This window comes from Panthera leo, chromosome E3 (genome assembly GCF_018350215.1).
Source record: "Panthera leo isolate Ple1 chromosome E3, P.leo_Ple1_pat1.1, whole genome shotgun sequence".
NCBI classification, from domain to species: domain Eukaryota; kingdom Metazoa; phylum Chordata; class Mammalia; order Carnivora; family Felidae; genus Panthera; species Panthera leo.
In genome coordinates, this window is record NC_056694.1 from 8,953,644 (window position 1) to 8,974,506 (window position 20,863).

The 20,863-nt window shown below is 55.1% G+C and overlaps 1 protein-coding gene across 3 annotated transcripts in view; it reads right to left on the bottom strand.

Annotated features, from left to right (window-relative positions):
* Nucleotides 1-20,863, bottom strand: part of DTX2 (deltex E3 ubiquitin ligase 2) — a 35,841-nt gene that overhangs the window by 5,163 nt on the left and 9,815 nt on the right. For 2 of the 3 annotated variants that reach the window (XM_042921301.1, XM_042921302.1), the window contains exons 3-7: nucleotides 17,447-17,803; nucleotides 14,472-15,108; nucleotides 8,209-8,309; nucleotides 3,399-3,539; nucleotides 299-372 (exon numbers count right to left, since the gene is read on the bottom strand). In XM_042921301.1, coding sequence (XP_042777235.1) covers nucleotides 299-372; nucleotides 3,399-3,539; nucleotides 8,209-8,309; nucleotides 14,472-15,108; nucleotides 17,447-17,714 — 1,221 coding nt within the window. In that variant the 5' untranslated portion in view covers nucleotides 17,715-17,803. The remainder of the gene's footprint in view (nucleotides 1-298; nucleotides 373-3,398; nucleotides 3,540-8,208; nucleotides 8,310-14,471; nucleotides 15,109-17,446; nucleotides 17,804-20,863) is intronic. The other variant, XM_042921303.1, reaches the window with a different exon arrangement.

A 20,863-nucleotide genomic window follows, 5' to 3' on the forward strand; every position in this document is an offset into this window, starting at 1 on the left:
CCAGGCACCAGGACGGCACAGGGACAGGAGCACCCAGAGGCCTGTGTAGGAGCTCTGCTCACTGGCGGCAAAGCTAGGATCAGAATCCAGGCCTCTGAAGTGCAGGCTGCCTCCTCTTGGTAGGGCCAGCCTCCTATGGGAGGCTGGGAGATTAAACCCAAGCACCTGGAGCACGGCCAGCACCCAGAGGCACTGTGGGAAGTACCCCCCGCGGCACAGGAAGGGCTGGTATCCTTCTCTGGCGCTACTCCTGGTCTCCAAACGAAACCAAAGGCAACATGGCTCCCGTGACACATACCTCATCTGGGGCTATCTTCAGCTCTTCGGTATAGTTTTTTATCACCTGTTCTGGCTCTGGCTTTGGAGTCCCTCCTAGAAGAGAGAAGGACAGAAGCAGTGTCCCAAGGAGTACGAACTGGGGATGCTGGATCCAGAGAGGAAGAGGACAAGCCGCCAGGAGGGACATTCAGAGAGGCCAGGGCAGGAGGGTGAGCGTGCAGGAAGAGACGGGGTGGGGGGCCCGACTCGGCCATTCAGAGCCCTGCTGGGCACAGCCCCCTCTGGCCCCACCAGGACGAGGACCAGAGACGGCTGCCGGTCACAGCCCCCAGGAGCCGCGTGCTGGGCCTCCACCACGTCCCTGTGCACGTTCAGTCAGGAAGCTAGACGGACCCAGGCTCCTCAGGAGGACACACAGAAAAGCCAAACAGCAGCTTCTGAAACAAACTACTGTGGGGAGTGTCCCGGCAGCGCTGTTTCACTCAACTGTCATCACTCTGGTGCGAAAGCCAAGGCAGGAGAAGTTTCAGGAGCCGAACGTGCAGCGGGTGCCCACCGCCGCGGCACACAGATGCCCACTGGCTGCGGATGACGGCCACGCTGACAGGGTCATGACAAACCCCGGTTTTCTCTCGCCTGTCCCTGGACTGTGGGGTCTCAGTGACACCCCAACTCTGGGAAGGAGCCGAGGAGCAGCAGGAGGGGCACCCTGGCCACCCCACTCTTCTGTGCACATGTGCATGACGCTGCACCTGCACGAGCACCGGCCCCCATGCCCCCAAAACAAGAAACTCCCGCAGCGGGCGAGAGATCCGGCCAGGCCCGGGGCGGGGTGCGGGTGAGGGGGGGGGAGCTCTCCAGCCAGAGGCAGTGGCAGAATCACAGAGAATGGCAGCAAAGCCGTGCAGGGGCAGAAAGGAGGGACCAGGGAGACCAATGTGGCCTGGGAAAGCAACCCCGGCAGGGCTCCACATCCTGCCTCCAGGTCACCAGGCAGCTCCTGGTCCTAGCCTCTGAGTCCCGAAGGACCCGGTTTGAACTCAAACTCATAGCCACCAGCCTATGGCCGCAAGGACATACGAGCCTGACGGCTCCACAGCCAAGCGGCCTCAAAACCAGAGAAGGCTAGGGGTCAGCTATGAAGGGAGCAGAGGCTGGGAGCAGGCGACGTCAGGCTTGATTCTGGCTCTTGTGCTGGGACCAAATCATGTCACCTGAATCTCAGTTCCCTCACCTAAAAACAGAAACCTAACCCTGACCAAAACTGTGATTGCTGTGAAGGCATGAACCTCTAATACCTAAAAGGCAGCGACTGGCAAAGGAATATCACCCTCTCTTCCACACACACACACACACACACACACACACACACACACACTCCCCACCCCCCTCACACACACAAACATACCACCACCCCCCACAAACATATCCCACACCCCCTCACACACATACCCCATCCCTCTCTCCCCCTGCTCCACACACACACACCCCACCCCTACAAACATACCCCATACCCCCCCCACACACACATTCCCCACACACCCTTACACACAAACGCATCTCCCACCCCCTCATACAAATATACCCCCACCCCCTCACATATACAATATACACCCACACCCCCTCACACATGTACCCCACATACATCCACACACACACATGCACCCCACACTCTGTCACACACACACACACACCCCTCTCCCCCACCCAGTACACATACAGACACATACACAGATTTCTAAGCCACTGACTGGTCACTGGTAAGAAAGTCAGGCCAAAGCACAATGACCACCGGCACCAGTGGCCGTCCTCGTAGCTGCGACTCTACTTGGACTTAGGGAAGAGGCGTTTTAGAAAAGCCTGGTGGCTACAAGTCAGTCTCTAGAAGGATCCCAGGACCCCGTCTGCCAGGACCGGCCTTGGGCCCACCTCTGGCTCAGCTCCGCATCCCATTTGCCCACCACTCGCCTTTGCCCGGGCAGCCTTTTAGAACCGAAGGTAGCTTCCCATGAGCCGTGTTTCTCAAAGGGGGCCAGCCAGGTGACCACCAACCCCAAGAAAGGGACACCTGAGCCCAGAAAGGCCAGAGGGGCTGCCAAGAACGTGTGTCCTTCCCGGCGAAGCCCAAGTATCTCAGGAAACTCCTGGCCTGCCCTGCCCGCAGACCTGCCTCTACCTCCAAGGCAGAGGAAAAGGGGAGTGGGTCAGGACATCCGAGGCCTGCCTGACTTCGGGGACCCGGGTGAGGCGGGGGACTGGGTATGAAGCCCTGCCGCTCCCTGGGCCTCCGTGCCACCTGCGGGGTCAGGGTTAGACAGATGGTGGGCCAGGGTCAGAGCAGCCCCCATCACTCTGTGCCAGGCACCCCACGTGTGGATTTCCTATTCCTCCCACGACCAATCTGCTAAGTGGGAGGTACCGGCTCATGAATGGAGACGCGGGCGTGAGATCCTAAAGCAGTGAGCACAGAAGCCACGACTGGAACCCAAGACTGGCTGAGCCAGAGCCATGCTCCCTGCTCACCCCACCGTCCTGAAGGTCACTGGGCTTTCAGCAGTCTGTGCGTCTCCAGCCCAAAGCTGGAGGCAGAGCCGCAATCAGCTTTAGAAATGGCAGCTTTAGAACCTACTACCCACAGGCTCCTTCATGTAAGTCTGCTTAAAACTCACTGCACCTTCCACGGTTCTGAAACCCCTTCCTCCCCAGCTGTGTGATGGGCAGCACGGTGCTCAGTGGGAGACCCCTCGGAAGTAGGCCAAATAGGGCTGGGGGCCTTTCCTGAGACACATGCTGGCCCCGGTGGGAGGGACAGAGTCACCCCCATCCTGAGCCGGCCTCACCCCATATAGAGTCACAGAGTCCTCAAGAACAGGCCCCTCATGCTCCAACTGTGCCAGGAAGATAGAAGCTGCACTCTGGGTCTTGAGTGTTAAGTAGATTCTGGGGGCCACCTCTGTGCTGAGAGCAGGGAGAAGGGCCACTGAGCCCCTCCCCTGGGGGGTAAAGGAAGCAGAGAAGGGCCGTAGGAGTCAAAGAAGAGCAGTTGATGCAGGAGAGTCAGAGGCAGCAAGACTTGGAGGCTTAGCAGAGGCCAGAGAGCATTTGTGAGCAGGAACTACCTTTCATGGACATTTTCCTCAATCTCTTAACTGAGCTGTGACTTTTAGAGGCCAGACAGGAGGCGGGAGGGCTGGCGGGCTGGGGTGCGCGGCTAAGACACACAGGGAGTCCAATGGCTGACATCAGAATACTCGTCATGCCTACACGGGGTGCGAGATCAGACATGCAGAGAGGGGAGAAACGTTAGAAGGAGTCATTCAGCATGTGACGTCCACAAACCCTGGCTGAGTCCAGGTGGCACTGTCAACGGCCAGCAGGACCCACCGATCTCCCTGAGGACTCAGCCGCTCGAGGCTGCCAGGGCCTAGTCGGGCGCGCTGGGCTAAGCTCCAGGCCAGGAACCAGTGAAACGCCCGGCTCATCGGAGCCCCGGCCCCAAGTTCCACAGCTAACTGTACAAGCAACCACCCAGCCCGCGCTCACAGCATGCGGGGAAGGCGGTGGGGCGAGGCCGCTTGCTTCAGGAGGGCAGAGGGCAGGAAGCCATCCCAGGAAGCCTCCTAAGCAGTTCCGGGTGGGGTCTCCTGTGCTAGGAGCAAGGAGAGCAGGCGGTGACACGGAAGGATGCGGCCAAGCTATGGAGATGTGGACGGGGTCTCGAGCTCCCAGTTCACCCCCTGCGCTCCCCTGGCTGTGCCCTCTTGGCTCCTGGTCACCTTGCCTCCAGTGGGGTGCTGTCTGCCTCCTGTCCCCCATCTGGCCTGTCTAGGTGTTTTCAGCGCCATTGCTAGGGTGGGCGGGCAGGAATGCTAGCCCCGGGACCTGCTCTCCCACCGAGGCACCACCAAGGCCCTTGCTCCTCTGGAGCAGCAAGGGTCCCGGGCCGTGGCCTCCTCCTCTCGTGCCCTCAGTCAGGGCTCAAACAGCCCCTCTGCCCCAGACGGAGCAGGGTGGGCATACCCACGGGGGAAAGGCCTCACTCCTCAGCCTGGTGCTCCACACACACCCTCGCCGGACTCTCCCCCCTCACCGCTCCCTGAGGACCTGACACGTCGTGGAACATGGCCTGTCCTCCTGCTGCAGTCTGTAGTCCTACTACACCCTCAGCCTACCTTGCTGTCCACAGCACCCCTACCCAGTCCCCCCTGCCCTCTGTCTAGCTCAAAACCACCTCCTCCCCAGGAGAGCTCTGGGTTCCGCTCTGCCACCTTCCCTGCGGGCAGCCTGGGATAGGAAGTGGAGATCCCACAGCTGGTGCTGCCCACTCCAGGGGCAACGCAGATGGGTGAGGGGAAACCCGGCCCTAGGACCTGGCTGGGCCAGCCACTGTGGCCTCTACAGAACAAAGACTCAATGTGGCAAACATGCCCAGTCAGGGACAGAAGCAGAGGCCAGCCAGCAGCCTGGGCATGGGCAGCACAGCAGAGGCAGGCAGGAGGTGCCGTGGCAGCCACTTGCAAGAGACACAAAAGTGCACGTCAGAAGACCACGGCTGCACCCCAGGCGCTCGCTTGTCAGGTAATGCAATGCCACCAGCGTCTTAGGGTTGAGTGCTTCTGAGCTCAGATGTGAGTCTGAACCTAACCGTCTGGTGGACGGAATAATGACAAGCAGGCATGGGGACAGAACGATGGAGGGGACGGGAACGATGCCTTAGTAGAGCCCTGGGCCTCTGTGCTGACCATGACCTCCTCCCCCAACATCCACTGCCTCACTTCTACCAGACCTCTCCCCAAGTGTCTCCTAGGAGGCAGCCCTGCCCTGACCACCCCATCTACAAGAGCCACGTCCCCTCCATCTCTGCCTCCTTTACCCGACTTAGTGTTACCTGAAAGGACTCGCATACCTGTTTTGGGGACTGCTGTCTTCCCTGCACTGAACACCCAGGGCAGGGCCCGGTCACAGGAGGTGTTCACAGCACCTGTCTGCTGGGGAACCAAGATATCCCCAAATGCTGCTGGGTGGCTGCTGTGAGGCCAGCATGAACAACACTTCTGCTCCGGTCAATGCAGGACCCCCTCCCCTGAATTCAAGTCACGGACACAGAAGTCTCAACTTAAAAGCCTGCGGAGAAGCAGCCCCTGCTCTGTGGCCTGCCTTCTTGCAAGAACGTGCGAGAACCACCCCACACCCACACTTCGCGAAAGCAACATCCACTGGACAGGATGAGGTGGGGAGACACCCAGAGGGGGCCATCACATCTTCCCAACAGCAGAATTCAGGGACAACCCCCCCAAACTCCTCACATCCCCAAATAATTGTAGCAGCTTGAACGGCCACAGCTTCTCCACTCTTCTGAGAGGATTTCCGCTTATCTGTCAGAGCCCCCGAGAGAGCAGTCCCTGTCGCGGTCAGATGTACAATCACTTTCTTTCTGACACCAGGGGTCGGCCCTTTGTCTAGTGACCGGGGCTCAGGTCCAAGCCCGTCCTGACTCTGGCCTTGCCCGGCCAGCCCCACTCCTCCTGGCTGTCTGGGCTTGGGCAGGCTGTGAAAGCAGAAAACTCCAAGGAGAGGGCTGGGCCATGCTGCAGCCAGGGAAGCTGTCACCTGAGGCACTAAGGCCTGACCTGGAGGTGGCTCCTTGGTGGACCTCCTGTCCCAGTGTAGATGACCACTTGCTTGTAAACCTACCCACAGAGCGCTCAGTGCAGGGAAGACAGCACTCTGTTCTCCAGACCCTACTTCCTGGAGGCTGGCTCAGGATCTCTCCTTCCCTGACACTTTAGACTAGGGTCCCACCAACAACTACAAGCCAGAGGCTGTGTTCAGAGGAGGTGGCATCTGACCAGTGGCTTGAGTCTCCACTCCGTGCTCGCTGTGACCGAGTTCCTAAATCTTTGAGGTTTCCCCAGTGAGTAAAATGGAGGTTAAAAGACCTACCTACCTCCTGCATCGATCTGAGAGCCAAGGTGATAGGGGACATTGGAGACAATCTGGGATACAGACCAGAGAAGGTCCTCAGCCTCAAGAGCAGCGGAAAGGGAGCAAGTGCTACTCAATCCCCAGACCACTTCTGAGACGCGTTTAGAAAAGTTATTACGGGGGCGCCCGGGTGGCTCAGTTGGTTAAGCATCCGACTTTGGCTCAGGTTATGATCTCACAGTCCGTGAGTTCGAGGCCCGCATCATGCTCTCTGCTGTCTGCATGGAGCCTGCTATGAATCCTCTGTCCCCCTCTCTCTCTGCCCCTCCTCCACTCATTCTCTCTCTCTCTCTCTCTCAAAATAAATAAACTTAAAAATATTAGAAAAGTTATTATAACATCTGTATTCAAACCTTAGTGATTACAGTGCTGAATGGAGCTGGGCCATATGCAGGCCACGCCTATTCACCTACAACCGTTCTCCAATAAGACCACCACCACACACATGCGCGCGCACACGCGCACACACACACACACACACACACACACACACACACAGGTCTGACTCACCTATGGCATCTGATGCCACAAGAAGACCTAAACTCAGGAGGAACTTTCCAGTCACCACATCTTTGCTCACTGTTCTCTTTGTCCCCGCAGAAGGCTGATGGCTGAGCAGCTGAAGCAGGTTCCAGAGGGGCCCCCTCTCCTGTCTTCTACCACTTTTCTGATTGGTCCCTCCATTTCCTTCAAGGGCTCTTCCCAGAATCCCACTTACAGTCTCTGTGAGCTCATATGATCCCCCACGGGGGCAGAGGCCACCCCATTCCACTCCAGAATGTTCTTCTGAACCGCACACCCAAACTCCCACTGCCCCCAGGACAGATGCGCCGGGCCACAACCACAGCCAGCACCCCCCACCTCTCCCCGCGCTCCCACCAGACTCCGGATCGGCACAGTGTAATGGCTAAGAACCCAGGTGCTGAGGCCTAGAATGCCTGGGGCTGAGTCCCAGCTCTACCAAGGGCTGACTGGCTCATCTTGGGAAGTGTCTGGAATTCTCTGAGGCTATTTCCCCAAGTATGAAATAGGAATAGAAGTTCATACCTCACAGAGCCGTTACTGGGAAGAAGTGAAGGAAGACACATGCAAAGCCCCTACATGATCCTCAAGAACGATCATGACGTGTTACAGCACCACATCAGCAGCCTCACACCGGGCCTCCTTCTATTCCTTCTCTCTCGCGGCGCGCCCAGTCACCAAGTCAGACGCTCTTACCTCCACGACTGCCACGGCTCCCCTGAGCCATCGTGTCGGGCTCCACACGGGTCTCCCTGCCCCGGGCCTGTCCCCTCGAACTCCCACTGTCTACTACGGTGACTCACCCTAACACACAGACTCGGGTTATCTTATTCCCCTGCTTCAACCTCACTACACTCCTCCCCTCTAGCTTTCCATAACACATTGCATTTCCCATTAGTTAAAAAGTAACTTTCAGTAGCTCCCTAAACTATAAAAGGAATCTAAAAAAACAGTTCAAAGATGTATGGTTAACAAATGATCCAGTTGGACACAAAGCCACTTAATTCAAAACGTAACTGCAGCCAAAATAGCTGCAAGTTCCCCCAAAGGGCCCCTTTAGGGAAATGCCTAAAGCATCTCAGGACAGAACAGTGACTCAAACCATAATTGAAGTGACGTGAAAATGTAAAAGATGGAAAGGTCCACACCATGGTTCCCACTGATATCAAGCAGGACTCCCCTGGAGAGACAGAGGAGGAGCGGCCCCAGGCCCACTCGCTGAGGGTACGTACACTGTCACCCGTCACTCAAAAGAGGCACCGCCCCCTAGGGAGCGGCTGCGGCTTTCCGTGAGAAGAAATAAGGTAACGGCACCCCCACCCCACCATCTCCTCCCTCAACCACGCATTCTCCCACCACCTCCGCATCCTGCCCCCTGCCAGGTGGTCTGTTCTGGAACCCGGAACCCAGCAGGGTGCCTACCTGCGAGGGCTTGCTGGACCCGGCTGGGCTTCGGCATCTGCACAGGCACAGCGGCAGGGACGCTCCCAGGGCTGCTGGCAGGACCGCTGGGGAGGGAGGCACTAGGGGAGAGGAGAGAACAAAGCTTAACGTAGGAGCCGATTTAGCAGGAACAAGAGCCAGAGAAAGACCAAGATAGGAATTCGCTGGTGTTGCCGGGGCCAGTTCGCAGCTTCACTCTGCATGGCTGCTTCTGTGTGAGTGAGGATTTCTGGGTTTTCTTTTAGTTAAAAAGATCCTGATGTCTGGAAAGAGAATCAAAGAAATCTGAATTTCAGCACTCTTAGACCCAAACTAACCTACAGAATCTGACTGCTGAGGATGTGAAGCCCAGAGCCAGCCCCACCACCGCCGCAAAAATCAAGTGGGGACATCAAACTCCAACCCAGGCATCGAGTGGGGGGAGCATCGGCTGGCAGGGCCAGAGCAGTGATGGGAGAGAACAGGGGCGGGGCGGGGGGGGGGGGCTGGCGGTGAGCCTCCGCTTTTTACAAGCGATCAAGAAGGAAGCATAAACTGTCAAAAAAAAAAAAAAAAATGTTTTCCTGGGCAATTCAGACTCTGAAGACAATCCTAAAAGAATTCTGAGCTCACTCACTTTGTCAGAATAAGAGCTCTATGGTACCTGAAGAGGGGAAATCTGGCAGCAACCTGCTCTAACAAGTACTCAAGACCAGTATCACCAGTAATAGGGCCAATCAACACCAGGAACCCCAGAAATGGTGCTCTGAGAGGGACAGAACACCATTTTTGTGGTTCCTGCCAAAAGTGCATAACCTCAAGCATGAGAAACCAACAGACAAGCCCAAATTAAGGGACATTCGACAAAGTAACTCTTTAAAAGTGTCAAGGTTATGGGAGATAAAGGAGGAACTCCTACTGAAGGGAGGAAAGGAAGAAGAAAGCAAAACTGGATGCAAAGTGGGGTCCCCCAGGATCCTGGGACAGAATGGAAACAGTGGTGAAAAACCGGTGAAAATCGAGAAAAGTCCTTAGTTAACAGGAACGCACCCATGGCCATTCTCGGGTTCTGAAGACTGCAGCATGGTTATGAAAGATGTTTATGAGAGGAGTCAAGGAAGGGAGATATGGTAACTCTCTTCACTATTTCTTAACTTTTCTATAAACCTAAAACCAGTTCAAAATAGAACAATTTCTTTTTGGATTTTTTTTTTTTTTTAAATGGGGGTCTTGCTTCCCACAGTAACTATGTTTGAGTCATTTATCTGGTTCTAAGACATTCTATTTCTCAAGTGTTAATAAATCTACATGACTCTGGTTTGGGAAGAGCCCCACACGGGAGACCGGTTGGCGGAGATGGCCCGAAACGCCTGATAATCCACCCCCCCTACCCCAGCCCAATTCCCGCGTCTTCCAGCCCATCCTGCCCACGTTAAAGATGACCACACCAGAAGGGTTCCGAAACTTCTGCACAGTCCCTGCAGAATCCCAGAATCCCCAAAGACAGGGTCAGGTCGTATTGTCTGTTCCACAGGGCCTGGCCTGGGGCTGGGAAGGCGCTCAGGAAATGTCGGACAGTTCCCATCTACTGTGCTGCCCTTACAGCTGCCAGAGAACCAACAACCTGCCTGGTTCCCACAGTGCTCCTGGAAGCTGCCACAGATCCTTCCCTACCACTGCCCTGGGTCACAGATCCCACTGGTGGAAAGCCACATGGAGCTGGCTGGTCCTGCTCCAAACCAGAACCTCTCACTCGGCTGGTCCTGAAGCTGCCAAGGGCCCCGCACAGGGTTCAGAGCCCAGCAGGCACTTCGGTATTTGTCTGAGTGAAGAAAGAGGTTGTTCTGTTTTCATTTCTTGATTGTTCTCCCCAAAGAGAATAACCCGTGTGGCCACACTACTCACATCGTGGCCCCCGCCTCAGCTACACTCAAGCCTGAGGGAACAAGGGACCTGGCTCCGGAGTGCTCTGATAATGCAGGGGAAGAGCCAGGCATTCAGACCACCCGCGCTAGGGTTTGGTCCCACTAAACTGATTTGGAGCAACCACCACCCCCTTCCTGGGCCTGTTTCTCCATTTGGGTTTTTAATTTTTTTTATTTTTATTTATTTATTTTTTAATTTTTTTTAACGTTTTATTTATTTTTGAGACAGAGCATGAACAGGGGAGGGTCAGAGAGAGGGAGACACAGAATCCGAAACAGGCTCCAGGCTCCGAGCTGTCAGCACAGAGCCCGACGCGGAGCTCGAACTCACAGACCGCGAGATCATGACCTGAGCCGAAGTCAGCTGCTTAACCGACTGAGCCACCCAGGCGCCTCCCATTTGGGTTTTTTAAAGGAAGGTAGATAATCTCTGGCGGTCTTTGCAATTCTTAGGTTCTAGAAGTGAAGGAATTCCAGAAGGTAGAGCCCTTCTAGTCATGGGCTCAGGCAACCTTCGGGGCCTCCCCTGTTCCTGGGTCTACCTACAAGGCCCAACCTGGCTTTCTTGTCTGGGACTATCTCCAGGATTTCTACTCTTCTGTGAAGGCGAGATTGGACAGCCCCTGGGCAAAGGGCAAGGCTGGGAGGCTGGACCAAGGAAATGCATAGCCTCCTACCAGCTCCCCACAGGGTGAGCCAGCACTAATCAGCAACCCCGGGCAGCACGTGCAGTATGGGGAATGTGACACGGCTCGGGGCGGGGGGCTCTGGAGACCCTGCTAACAGCACCCGCTCCAGCTTAAAGCTGTGTGCCCTTGGCCAGGTCGAGTACCCTTTCTGAGCTTCAATTTTTCTATCCATAAGATGAGAACAATTCTAAAAGGCCCCTGGGGTGGTTGTGAGGCTCAATCCACAGCGCAGTACAAATGTCCACTGTTCCCCTCTTCTCAGAGGAGCAAAGGGGACACAGGAAAGCTGAGGAGCCGCCGGGTACCTTCCTGCAGGGCTCCCCTGAAACCTTGAAAACTGTAATACTGGAGCAAAAGGAAATGTCACACTTCCCAGCCCAACTCCTTAATCTTAAGAGGGGAAAGGAGGGACGTGGAAAGGGAACAGAGCTGACCCAAGGGCCTACAGCCAGTCGGGAGGAAGGTCCCCCTGGGACCCAGGACCCCCGAGCACCCAGGCCAGGCTGACAGCAGGTGGGAGTGCCTTTAGAGGCTGGGAGAACAGCAGTAGCAAGAACAGAGCAGATTTTGAAAGCAAACCGGCAGAGCCATTTCCAAGGGCCATTTAGTGCAAAGGCAAGGCGCCCCGGGGCTCAGCCACACCAAAGCTGCAACAGACTGCAGGTCACGATCACTACCAGAAGTCATCAAAACGTTAAGCCACCACACCCCCTATTAAAGAAGACGAGAGTGTGCATGTGACACATTTTGGAAAGTTTTCCACCCCACATCATTAAAACACAAGTTTTGGTGCTTAAAGGGATAAAGTTCAGCTACTAGGAAATTTTCTTAAACCCAGCAGCTCAGTGACAGACAGACGAAGTCCCTTCTCAATGTATTGTTGCCTACTCAGAAAGCCTCCCACAAGGAAGTCAGTCGGCCAAGGTTTTACCCAGGTTGAGCAAGAAGCGATGTGAAACCACACGGGTTCCCAAATAAAAACCACATGGGTTCCGTGAATTTTGATTCCACTCATTCACATGTTCTTTCCAGCGGCTACCAGTAAGTACAGCTGGTTCTCAGGCTTCCCCAGCCCATGGTGCCGCCAGCCTGCCACTCTCTGGGGAATTTTCAGTGAATGTAGTTGACAATCATTCACCTTGGAGAACCAGACCACAGCCCCCAAGGAGGTCGACCAAGGGGTCGAGTGTTTTCGATCATCCTAGCCCTGCTGGGTCAAGACACCAGGTATTCGTTACACCCCTTCCAGCCAGCTCTACGACACCCACCGGAAGGGGGTGAACTAAAGAGCATCGATGCAAATAAGACGTGGGAGAAATCCTGTTTTTCCAAACAAGGATAGGCCCATGCAAGTGAACTGTGCCTCTCCCAGCTCCTGAAAAGCTGGAGGAGATAAAGATGAACACCCACCTCAGGAGGAAGGCTCCTTCGAGGCGGTTTCAACTAACAGAGCTGGCTGGCCTGGTCCCCTTCCTGGCTTACAACCAAGGCAAGCAGGGCAAGTAGCAACACGCAGGCCCAGAAGCAAAGGTAAGACCTTCCCTTCTGTAACTTGCCTGGCCTGTACTAGGGGGCCCCCTGTGGCAGTCTCTCGGGCCCTCAGGCTGGGGAGGGGGGACGCCAGAGAAATATCAGGAGAGACCAATGGGAACCCTGTACCAGGACAGAGCAACAAAGCCCATCAATCAAATCACTTGGCTCAATCCCAGAATCCCAGTTCTAGAACTATCTAGAAATGTGCCTCAAAATAATCTGTAAGAATTTAAGAAGCCCCAGGAGGCTCAGCAGAACTGACCTAGTAGAAGAGGCTCTGGTCATGCTGATAACCATTCTGTGCTGGCAGACAGCACACTTTTCCCTGAAAGATCCTGACCCACTTACTATAGGGGGCCTCACAGCACGCTGGGTGGGGCTGGGACAGCCCAGAGCCCCGTTCGCTAACGCCCACGTGAAAATCCGGGGAGAAGGCCAAGTGAAAGCTCCTGTAGCCCCATTCCCAGAAAGAACTCAGGTCCACCTGCTCCCACTCCCTGAAGGAGATGCCCCCAGAAGATGCCCTGACCCATTCTCCTCCTGTCTATGGACTCCCCAAAGTCATCCCTCAAGATACCGCTGCCTTCCTATTACTCTGCCTTTAAGACAGCTTCAAGAACTCCACGTGTCCCTTACAGACTGCTGTGGGGCCTGGTTTAACCCCAACTCTACCACTTGCTGGCTATGCTGCCAACCTTGTCAACCTCGGTGTGCTCACCTGTAAGCTGAGGACACCACTTACCATATGGTCACTATAAGGATTACTTACATCATTCACACAGCCTGCTCGATAGGGCCTGGCAATGTGTGCTCAGTGAATGGCAGCTGTCACCCTGTCTTACAGAAGCTGGCAGGGTCCTCTGAAACCTAGCTTTAAAAAATGCTAGGAGTGCCTGGGTGGCTCAGTTGGTTAAGCGTCAGATTTCAACTCAAGTCATGATCTCAAGGTTCGTGGGTTTGAGCCCCCCGTCAGGCTCTTTGCTGACAGTTCAGAGCCTACAGCCTGCTTCAGATTCTGTGTCTCCCTCTCTGCACCCCTGCCCTGTTCGCTCTCTGCCTCTCTAAAAATTAAATAAACATTGGGAAAAAAAAATTAGCTAGAGGTCCAGGAAGCCGCTGAGAAAGTGTTGTCCACACTGGGAAGCCCTCACTCACCATGGTCAAGGAGGCAGGGATGCGGCTGGGTGATGAGCAAGGCAGAACCAAGAAGCTGACTGGCCAACGTCAGTCCAAACCAACAAGATGTTGACCCCCTTGGGGGGCAGGGCAGTCACAGGCCCGCTACAGGCCCACACATCCAGTCACTACCCACCCTCTCCGGTCACCATCTCAGAAACCAGCCCCCCATCCCAGCTCCCATTTGGAATTCTCTAAATGTTCTCCAAGCCCAACACCCTCAGTAATGATCACTGACAAGGCCCCTTGTCAGTGACAGGTCTCCAAGCACCCAGAGAGCAGCCCCCACTGGCCACTCCAAGAGGTTTCCTGACTTTTAGGTGCTCCCTGGTCCGGATGGGGCACATTTCATCATCCCCCTCAAGGAGCAGAGAGCTCTAGGAGGCACTGGGCCAGACTACACCAGCATGGAAGCCGTCCTGTCACCTGATGCCACCTGCCACACACCCAGTGTTTTGTTCTCTCCTCAACCGACTGTTAAGCACCAAAACTGGGCTCACAGCCTCCCCCTGGACCAGACTGTGGGCTTGTGGGAGAGAATGTCCCATGTCTGTGTCTTCAGTGCCTGGCACAGAGGAGGAATCAACGAAACATTCTCAGGTGCACGGCACGAGCGATGTGGCACACAGGCACACCTTTACCTGCTCTACAGAGAACCTGATTCTCCTGGCTGGCTGCAAGCATTACTGTTTTTAACCCATGTGGCAACGACCAGCGCTCAAGCACCAGAGGTCAGGGAGGCTCCATGCATTGCAAGGCTGTGGAAGGCCAGCACCTGGGCACCAGGTGGCACATGCAAAGGAGACGACGCAGAGACAAGGAGGCAGGGGCCAGGTCTGTAGGTATTTGGGCACATCTTCCCAGCTAAGTAAAAGCAGAAACCCAAGCCTGCCGACAGGGCACAGAGGTAGACAAAATGACCCTCAAAAACACATGATACCTGGCTCCGCCGGCAGTGGACAATCCTGGGGGCTGGTGCTGCGGTCCCAGGTGGGAGAGGCTGGAGCGGTAGAGGGGCTGGTTCCCCAAGGAGGGCGGTGCCCCACCCCAGGGGTTGGTGGTGTTCAGCCTGGGTGCAGACCTAGCCCCAGAGAGTGAGGGCTTATTGTACGGGGCAAAGGCCTGGTGGGTCCCAAAGACAATGGCGGTCCTGTGGGGGGGCTGGGGGACAGGGTAAGCCGGGAGGTTGGTCATGGAGTGGCGGTAGCGGCCCGACACGGGGCCAGTTCCACCACCACTGAGGCACTGATGGCAAGAGCAGGCGACTCCCGTGTGGCCCGGTGGGGCAATGATGGTGGTCACCGGGTATGGGGGTCCTGCTTGGCGCCGCACACTACGGCAGAAGCTCGAAGTCTTGTTGGTCTGCGTGTGGGTGGCGTAGTTGACGGTATAGTTGTACCCCAGGGGAGCCAAGTCCACAAGATGGTTGCCCCTGGCCACCTGCTGCTCCAGAAAGTCACAGACACTGGCTTCATATGCTGTCCAGGAGCCATCGTCACTCAGCCACTCCCAGACGATGCCCCGGCCCGGGGCTGAATGTTGGGGGAACAGATGCCTCCGCACAGCCCGCATGGTACCTGTTTGAAAAGGAGGAGGACACGTAAATGGCTAATCTGCTAGCCCCCCAAAACAAAAAGGGCTTAAAAATTATTTTTGGGGGCGCCTGGGTGCCTCAGTCGGTTGAGCGTCCGACTTCGGTTCAGGTCATGATCTCATGGCATGGTTTGTGAGTTCGAGCCCCGTGTCCGGCTCTGTGCTGACAGCTCAGAGCCTGAGCCTGCTTCGATTCTGTGTCTCCCCCTCTCTCTGTCCCTCCGCCGCTCATGCTCTCTCAAAAATAAATAAACATTAAAAAAAAAAATTCTTTTTCTACAACCAAAAGAAACCAACATGGTCAGTGTACATAGGGTCATGTTGCTATCTGACCTAAAGGCTGGTACTGGTTATTCCTTCCAAATTTTGGGCGAAGGGTAGAAGGGTAGAAAGCTCCCTCTCTGTAAAGAAACTAGGCTCAAAGGGACCTAATGGCAGAGGGGGATCTGTGCTCCTCGGCAGGAGTAGGGGATACCAGGAGCTTAGGTCAAAGAACAGCTATGGCTCAGATTCCAGGCTTTTTCAAAATATTTCTAATGATGAAACGTATGTAGCCTCACTTAAAAAACTGGAAAAAAAAAAAAAAAAAAAAGGAAAGTTAAGAAAATTAAACCATCCATAATCTAACCACACAGCTTATATCACAATGCATTTCTTCCCATCTCATCTTCTAGACACGTCCTTTTAGGAAGCTGACAATCACATTGAAAACTTTTCGGGCTGTTTTCTTCTGTTAGGCCATCAGTTTTCCTTACATCTCTAAAATTTTATACGTAACTCAGTATTCATTGTTACGTAAGTCTCTTACGTGGATGTACCATACCCTTTGACTCTTCGAGCAGCAACTACTGGGAAACACCCTGTGGTTAGCTTATATTCTTACTAAACCAAACCTGATGATTACAGAGAAAAATTAATTCGGGCCATGTTTCCAAGAGTACTTGCCAAAAGATGATCACTGCAATTTGCTTCTACTGGTCTCCTGACCCCCACCTCGCCTCCATCCTTGGCAGCCAGAGGGATACTCTTCACCTCCAAATCAGATTACAGCACTCCTCCGCCCAAATCCTCCCACGGCTCCCCCTTTCAGAATAAAAGCCAAGGGGCGCCTGGGTGGCTCAGTCAATTGAGCGTCTGGCTTGATTTCAGCTCAGCTTGATTTCAGCTCAGCTCATGATCTCACAGTTTGTGAGACCGAGGCCTGCATCGGGCCCCGCGCTGACGGTGCGGAGCCTGCTTAGGATTCTCTCTCTCTGCCCCTCCCCTGCTTGTACTCTCCCTCTCCCTCTCTGTCTCTCAAAATAAATAAATAAACATGAAAAAAATAAAAAATAAAAAAAAGAATAAAAGCCAAAGCCAAAGTCCCTTCAAGGGACAACCTGCCCCTCCCTCAGGTCTGTCTTAGACCCCCTTCCTGGTGACCTGGTCACCCTGGCTCAGACCTCCACCTCTCCCAACACCTCCATTCCCTGGTTAACACTTACTGCCATCTAACACAATACACAATTTCCACATTACATATCTTGTTTGCTGCCTTTCTCAGTGGACTCTAGGCATCAGGAAGGCAAGGACTTTCTTCTGTATCCAACTGATTGGAAGGCTTAGTCCTCACACACCCAAGGACGCTGCCGTAGGGATCAGAGTAGTGTTTCTCAGTCTCCCCACCAGTGACATCCTGGGCCAAGAATTCTTTGTCGTGGGGCCAGTCCCGTGCATTTAGCAGCATCCCTGGCCTCTACTGACTAGACGCCAGTGGCTCCCTGCCCCACTTGTGACAATTAAAAATGTGTCCAAACGTTGTCAAATGTCCTAGGGGACAAAACACCCCCAGGTGAGAACCACTGGGTTAGACGGACGGGGAACAACTCCGAGGGGAACTTGGTGGTCCCATTCTCAGTAATACTGATCAAAACACACAACAAACCCTAATGTGAGCACACAGGAGAATAAAGTAACCTGCTCAGGTCACACGGACACTGTGCAGCGGAAGCAGAACTCATCACCAGGCCCTCTAACTAGCACGGCGCTCTTCCTCTGTGCTGGCCTCTCTGCCCACAAGCCCCTCCATTTCTGCAGGTGGAAGCAGGCAGTTTGGGTTTAGGAAACAGGGGAAGGGGCGGGGCGGGCCTCTGCCCTGCGCTCTCAAGGCACTCCCTACTACTAAGAGGTACATCCTATACTGTGGTACCTGTACCACTCACAGCACCTGTCGGGGACAGGATGAAGGGCCGAGAGTCAATTCTATATATAACTCCACCATCAGCATGGCACCTGGCCCAAAGCAGGTGCTCCAACACGTACTAGAGGCAGGAAGTGTCTTACCAGTGTCCTGGCGGAACTGGGTCCAGCTGGGGAGGTCAATGATGTAAGGGGCCAGCGAGGGGTCAGCTTGGCCTAAGGGGATGCTGTGGGCCAGACTCCCCAGCCCGAAGCGCTGGCCCTTCTGCTGGACAAACTGCTGCTCGATGTAGCTGCAGACAGTGGCACTGTAGGGGTGCCAGGTGCCCAGCCCGTCCTGCCATTCCCACACGGCCACTGCCACGGGGCTGGTGTACACCTGAGCCAGGGAAGGGCCTGGGGCCATGGCCATCTTCCCCAGGACTCCCTCTTCCTTCCCAAATGGTTTCAGACCACTCTGGGCTGAAGTCTCGGGTTCATTGCCCAGTGCTTCCAGCAGACCTGTAAACAGGACAAACAGTTATCAACATACACGGTGTCCCTGAGAGTTGGCCTCAATGCAGGGGGAAAAAAAATATTTTCCCACAATCACTTTTTTCCCTAAAAGAAAAGAGCATTGTGAATCAAGTACCTGATCCTGTCTTTTTGTTCAGGCAGCCAGGAAGAATTCAGTCAATCAAGCAACGTACCTGCCTCTGTAAATGTTCAGCAAGATACTGTGGAGTGAATTTTGGGTGCTAATCAACAGCCCAGCTTCTTTTTACCAATCATTTCCCTCTGACCTAACTACTGAGTATATCCTTGTATACTGTTTTCGTGAATCACCCCAAATCCTTCGTGCACTGAGGCCACAATGACCCCTTACAATTATGTGAACACTCTACGGTTTCCAACGCAGGTTTGGGAGATACCGCTATGCTCCTGATGGGAAAAACCTGTGTCTCAGAAAGGACTGGGGGCTCAAGGACCCTCAAGAGGGTCAATGGCAGGGCTGAGACTGAAAGCCTGGTCCTAGCTCCGCCCAGGTCTCCAGGGTACCCAGGAGACTGATTAACCATGAAGGGCGCCCTAGATAAACATTAAGATCTCACAGAGGCAGAAGGCCGGCCTCTCCACACCCGTGTCTGGGCCTAGCTGACCATCAGTCAGGCCCAGAGAGTTTACACCCAGCTCCTGAGACACTCTTCTCTCAGCCACCCTCGCCCATCCTCTTCTCTTGTAAACTCTACTCAGCCTTGAGGCCCAGCCTGTGTGGTTCAGGGGGCCCTTCCCTGGCTCACGTGAGCTTCTGCCTTGCAGCACCGGCCAGAATGCTAATGCCTCTATATATGTATGAGGAGGAGGACGTTCCAGATTTTTCTGCTCCTCCAGACGGCAGCGAGCCGGGGAGTCTGTCTTGTCCACAGTCATATCGGCAGCTCCAGCAGAGATCCTGTCATGTGCTAAGTGTTGTATACATACTAGTCGACAACACGGCTGAACGCGAAGCCGCCTGCAGCGGTCTGAGGAAGGGCGCTATACCGTGAACGTACCGCGCCAGGCGCCCGGAGCACCAGCACCCGGAGTTCAGGAGGAACAGGACCAGTGTAGCGGCAAACGCCAAATATACCTGTCTCGTGTACGCCTAACAGACTGACAAGGTGGCATTTCTCCCACTTTACAAGGCTCAGAGAGGTCAAGGTCTTATTGAAGGTCACATGAATACTGTTGAGTGGCGGCAGAGAACAAGCCCAGGTCAACCGGCTCTAATGCCCATTTCTGAGAGAGGAAAACTCAGCCTGACTCCACCTTGGGCTCCACTTACAGGCCGCGCTGAGAAAGGCGGAAGGAGAGAGGAAGCTGTGTCCCAAGTCCCCCAGCACCCTCAGCAGTTACAGCACGTCCACCCAGGGCCCCGGTGCCAGTACGGTTCCCAGTCACACCATCTGTTCGGATTCCTACACAACCCTCTTAAGTGAACACGCTGAATTTTCTCCCCATTTTGCAGATGAGGAAATCAAGGCCCAGGCAGTTGCGGGGACTTGCTTACACAGTGGGACCCTGGGCTTTCTGCTGCTGTCCCTGCGAGTGCACTGCACTGTCAAGGTGTCGAGAAGGCCAACGACACCCGCCACAAGGAAGGCAGAGCTGGAGCCCTAGGTGAAAGGAACAGGCACAGGCTTACTTACTCCACTCGCTGTGTCATCCTGACAGAGGTACCCGAGCTCTCCAAGTTTGCTTTCCCCTACTTGACAATGATGATAACAACATCCGTGTTCTGTGCTTTTCACGGGCATTCAGACAGACAGGTGGTACAGAGCACACAGCACAGCACCTGGCACACAGCAGATATCCGCGGAGCCTGTCCTCCCTCCCTTTCCCTGCCCACCCCTGCCCCCCATCCCCCGGGGCCTCCCTCCCACCCCTCAAGTCCGGGTGAGGAGCGGCAGCCTGGGGCGGCACTGGGCTACACAGCGCGAGAACGCGGGCGATGAGTCAGGCCTGCGAGAACGCGGAGCACGCCCGCGGGTGCCGGGGCCGCCAGTGAGCTGCCAGCTGCTCCAACGAGAGCACACGTCCCACTCTGGAGGATCAGACCTGGGATGCCCTTGGGCTGGCTGGCTTATTAGCTCCGTGACTACAATTAGAAGTCTCTGTAACCACATCCAGGTACAAATCACAGGACCGGTTTCAGAGCCAGCTACTCCCGGCCCGGACTTTCCTCCTGGCACCTCCTGGCAGGCATCACTCACCCGGCAGGCAGCGGGGGCCTCCCACAGATCAGCACCCATGGTCCGCTCCAGCATGTCCGCACATCCCCGGATGAACCAACTCGCAGAACTTTGCCAAACAGCCAGAGAAATGCAGGCTAGTGCTGCAGCTCAAGTTTTTCCTGAACGTGTTCGGCCTCCACCGACCAGGGGCGCACCCTCCTCAGGCACTGTTGGGGTCCCAAAGACCCAGAGATGAAGAAGACACGGCCGCTGGTCCCCCCTCAAACCAAGGCCTCCACCTTACATCCAGCCATACCAAATTTTAGCAAGTGCCAGAGCATTCCAAGCCATTTCCTACCTCCTCACAGCTGTAGATCCTGCTGCTACGTGCGTCCAGACTCCAGTCTTCTCTTCACCAAGAACCCAAACATGCCCATCTTTCCAGAATCAGTCACAGCACCCCTCTCCCGAGCCCTCTGACCCACACCTCACCAGAAAAGCGCTGACTCCACCCACCTGTGAGTCTTCACTGTGTATCCTACTTATCCAAACACGAACACGACGACATCCACTGGTCTCGGTGTCTGTCTCCCCACCGGAACAGGAACTCTCTGAGGACAGAGCCAGTGCTGGCCCAAAGCTGGGGCTTCAGTTCTTCAAATGCCTAATATCCCAGAGGGTCTAAAACCCCAGCGGACAGAAGAGAGGTGAACCTTCTGCTCCAGGGGCCTGGGGCACATCTGAAGCAATGCCCAAAAATGCCCACTGGCATGGTACCTGAACAGAGCAATCACCCATGTCCAACAGCCATGTCAATGCGCCCATTCTCTGCAACAACCTCAGCCATCACGAAGCTGCAGTCCAAAAA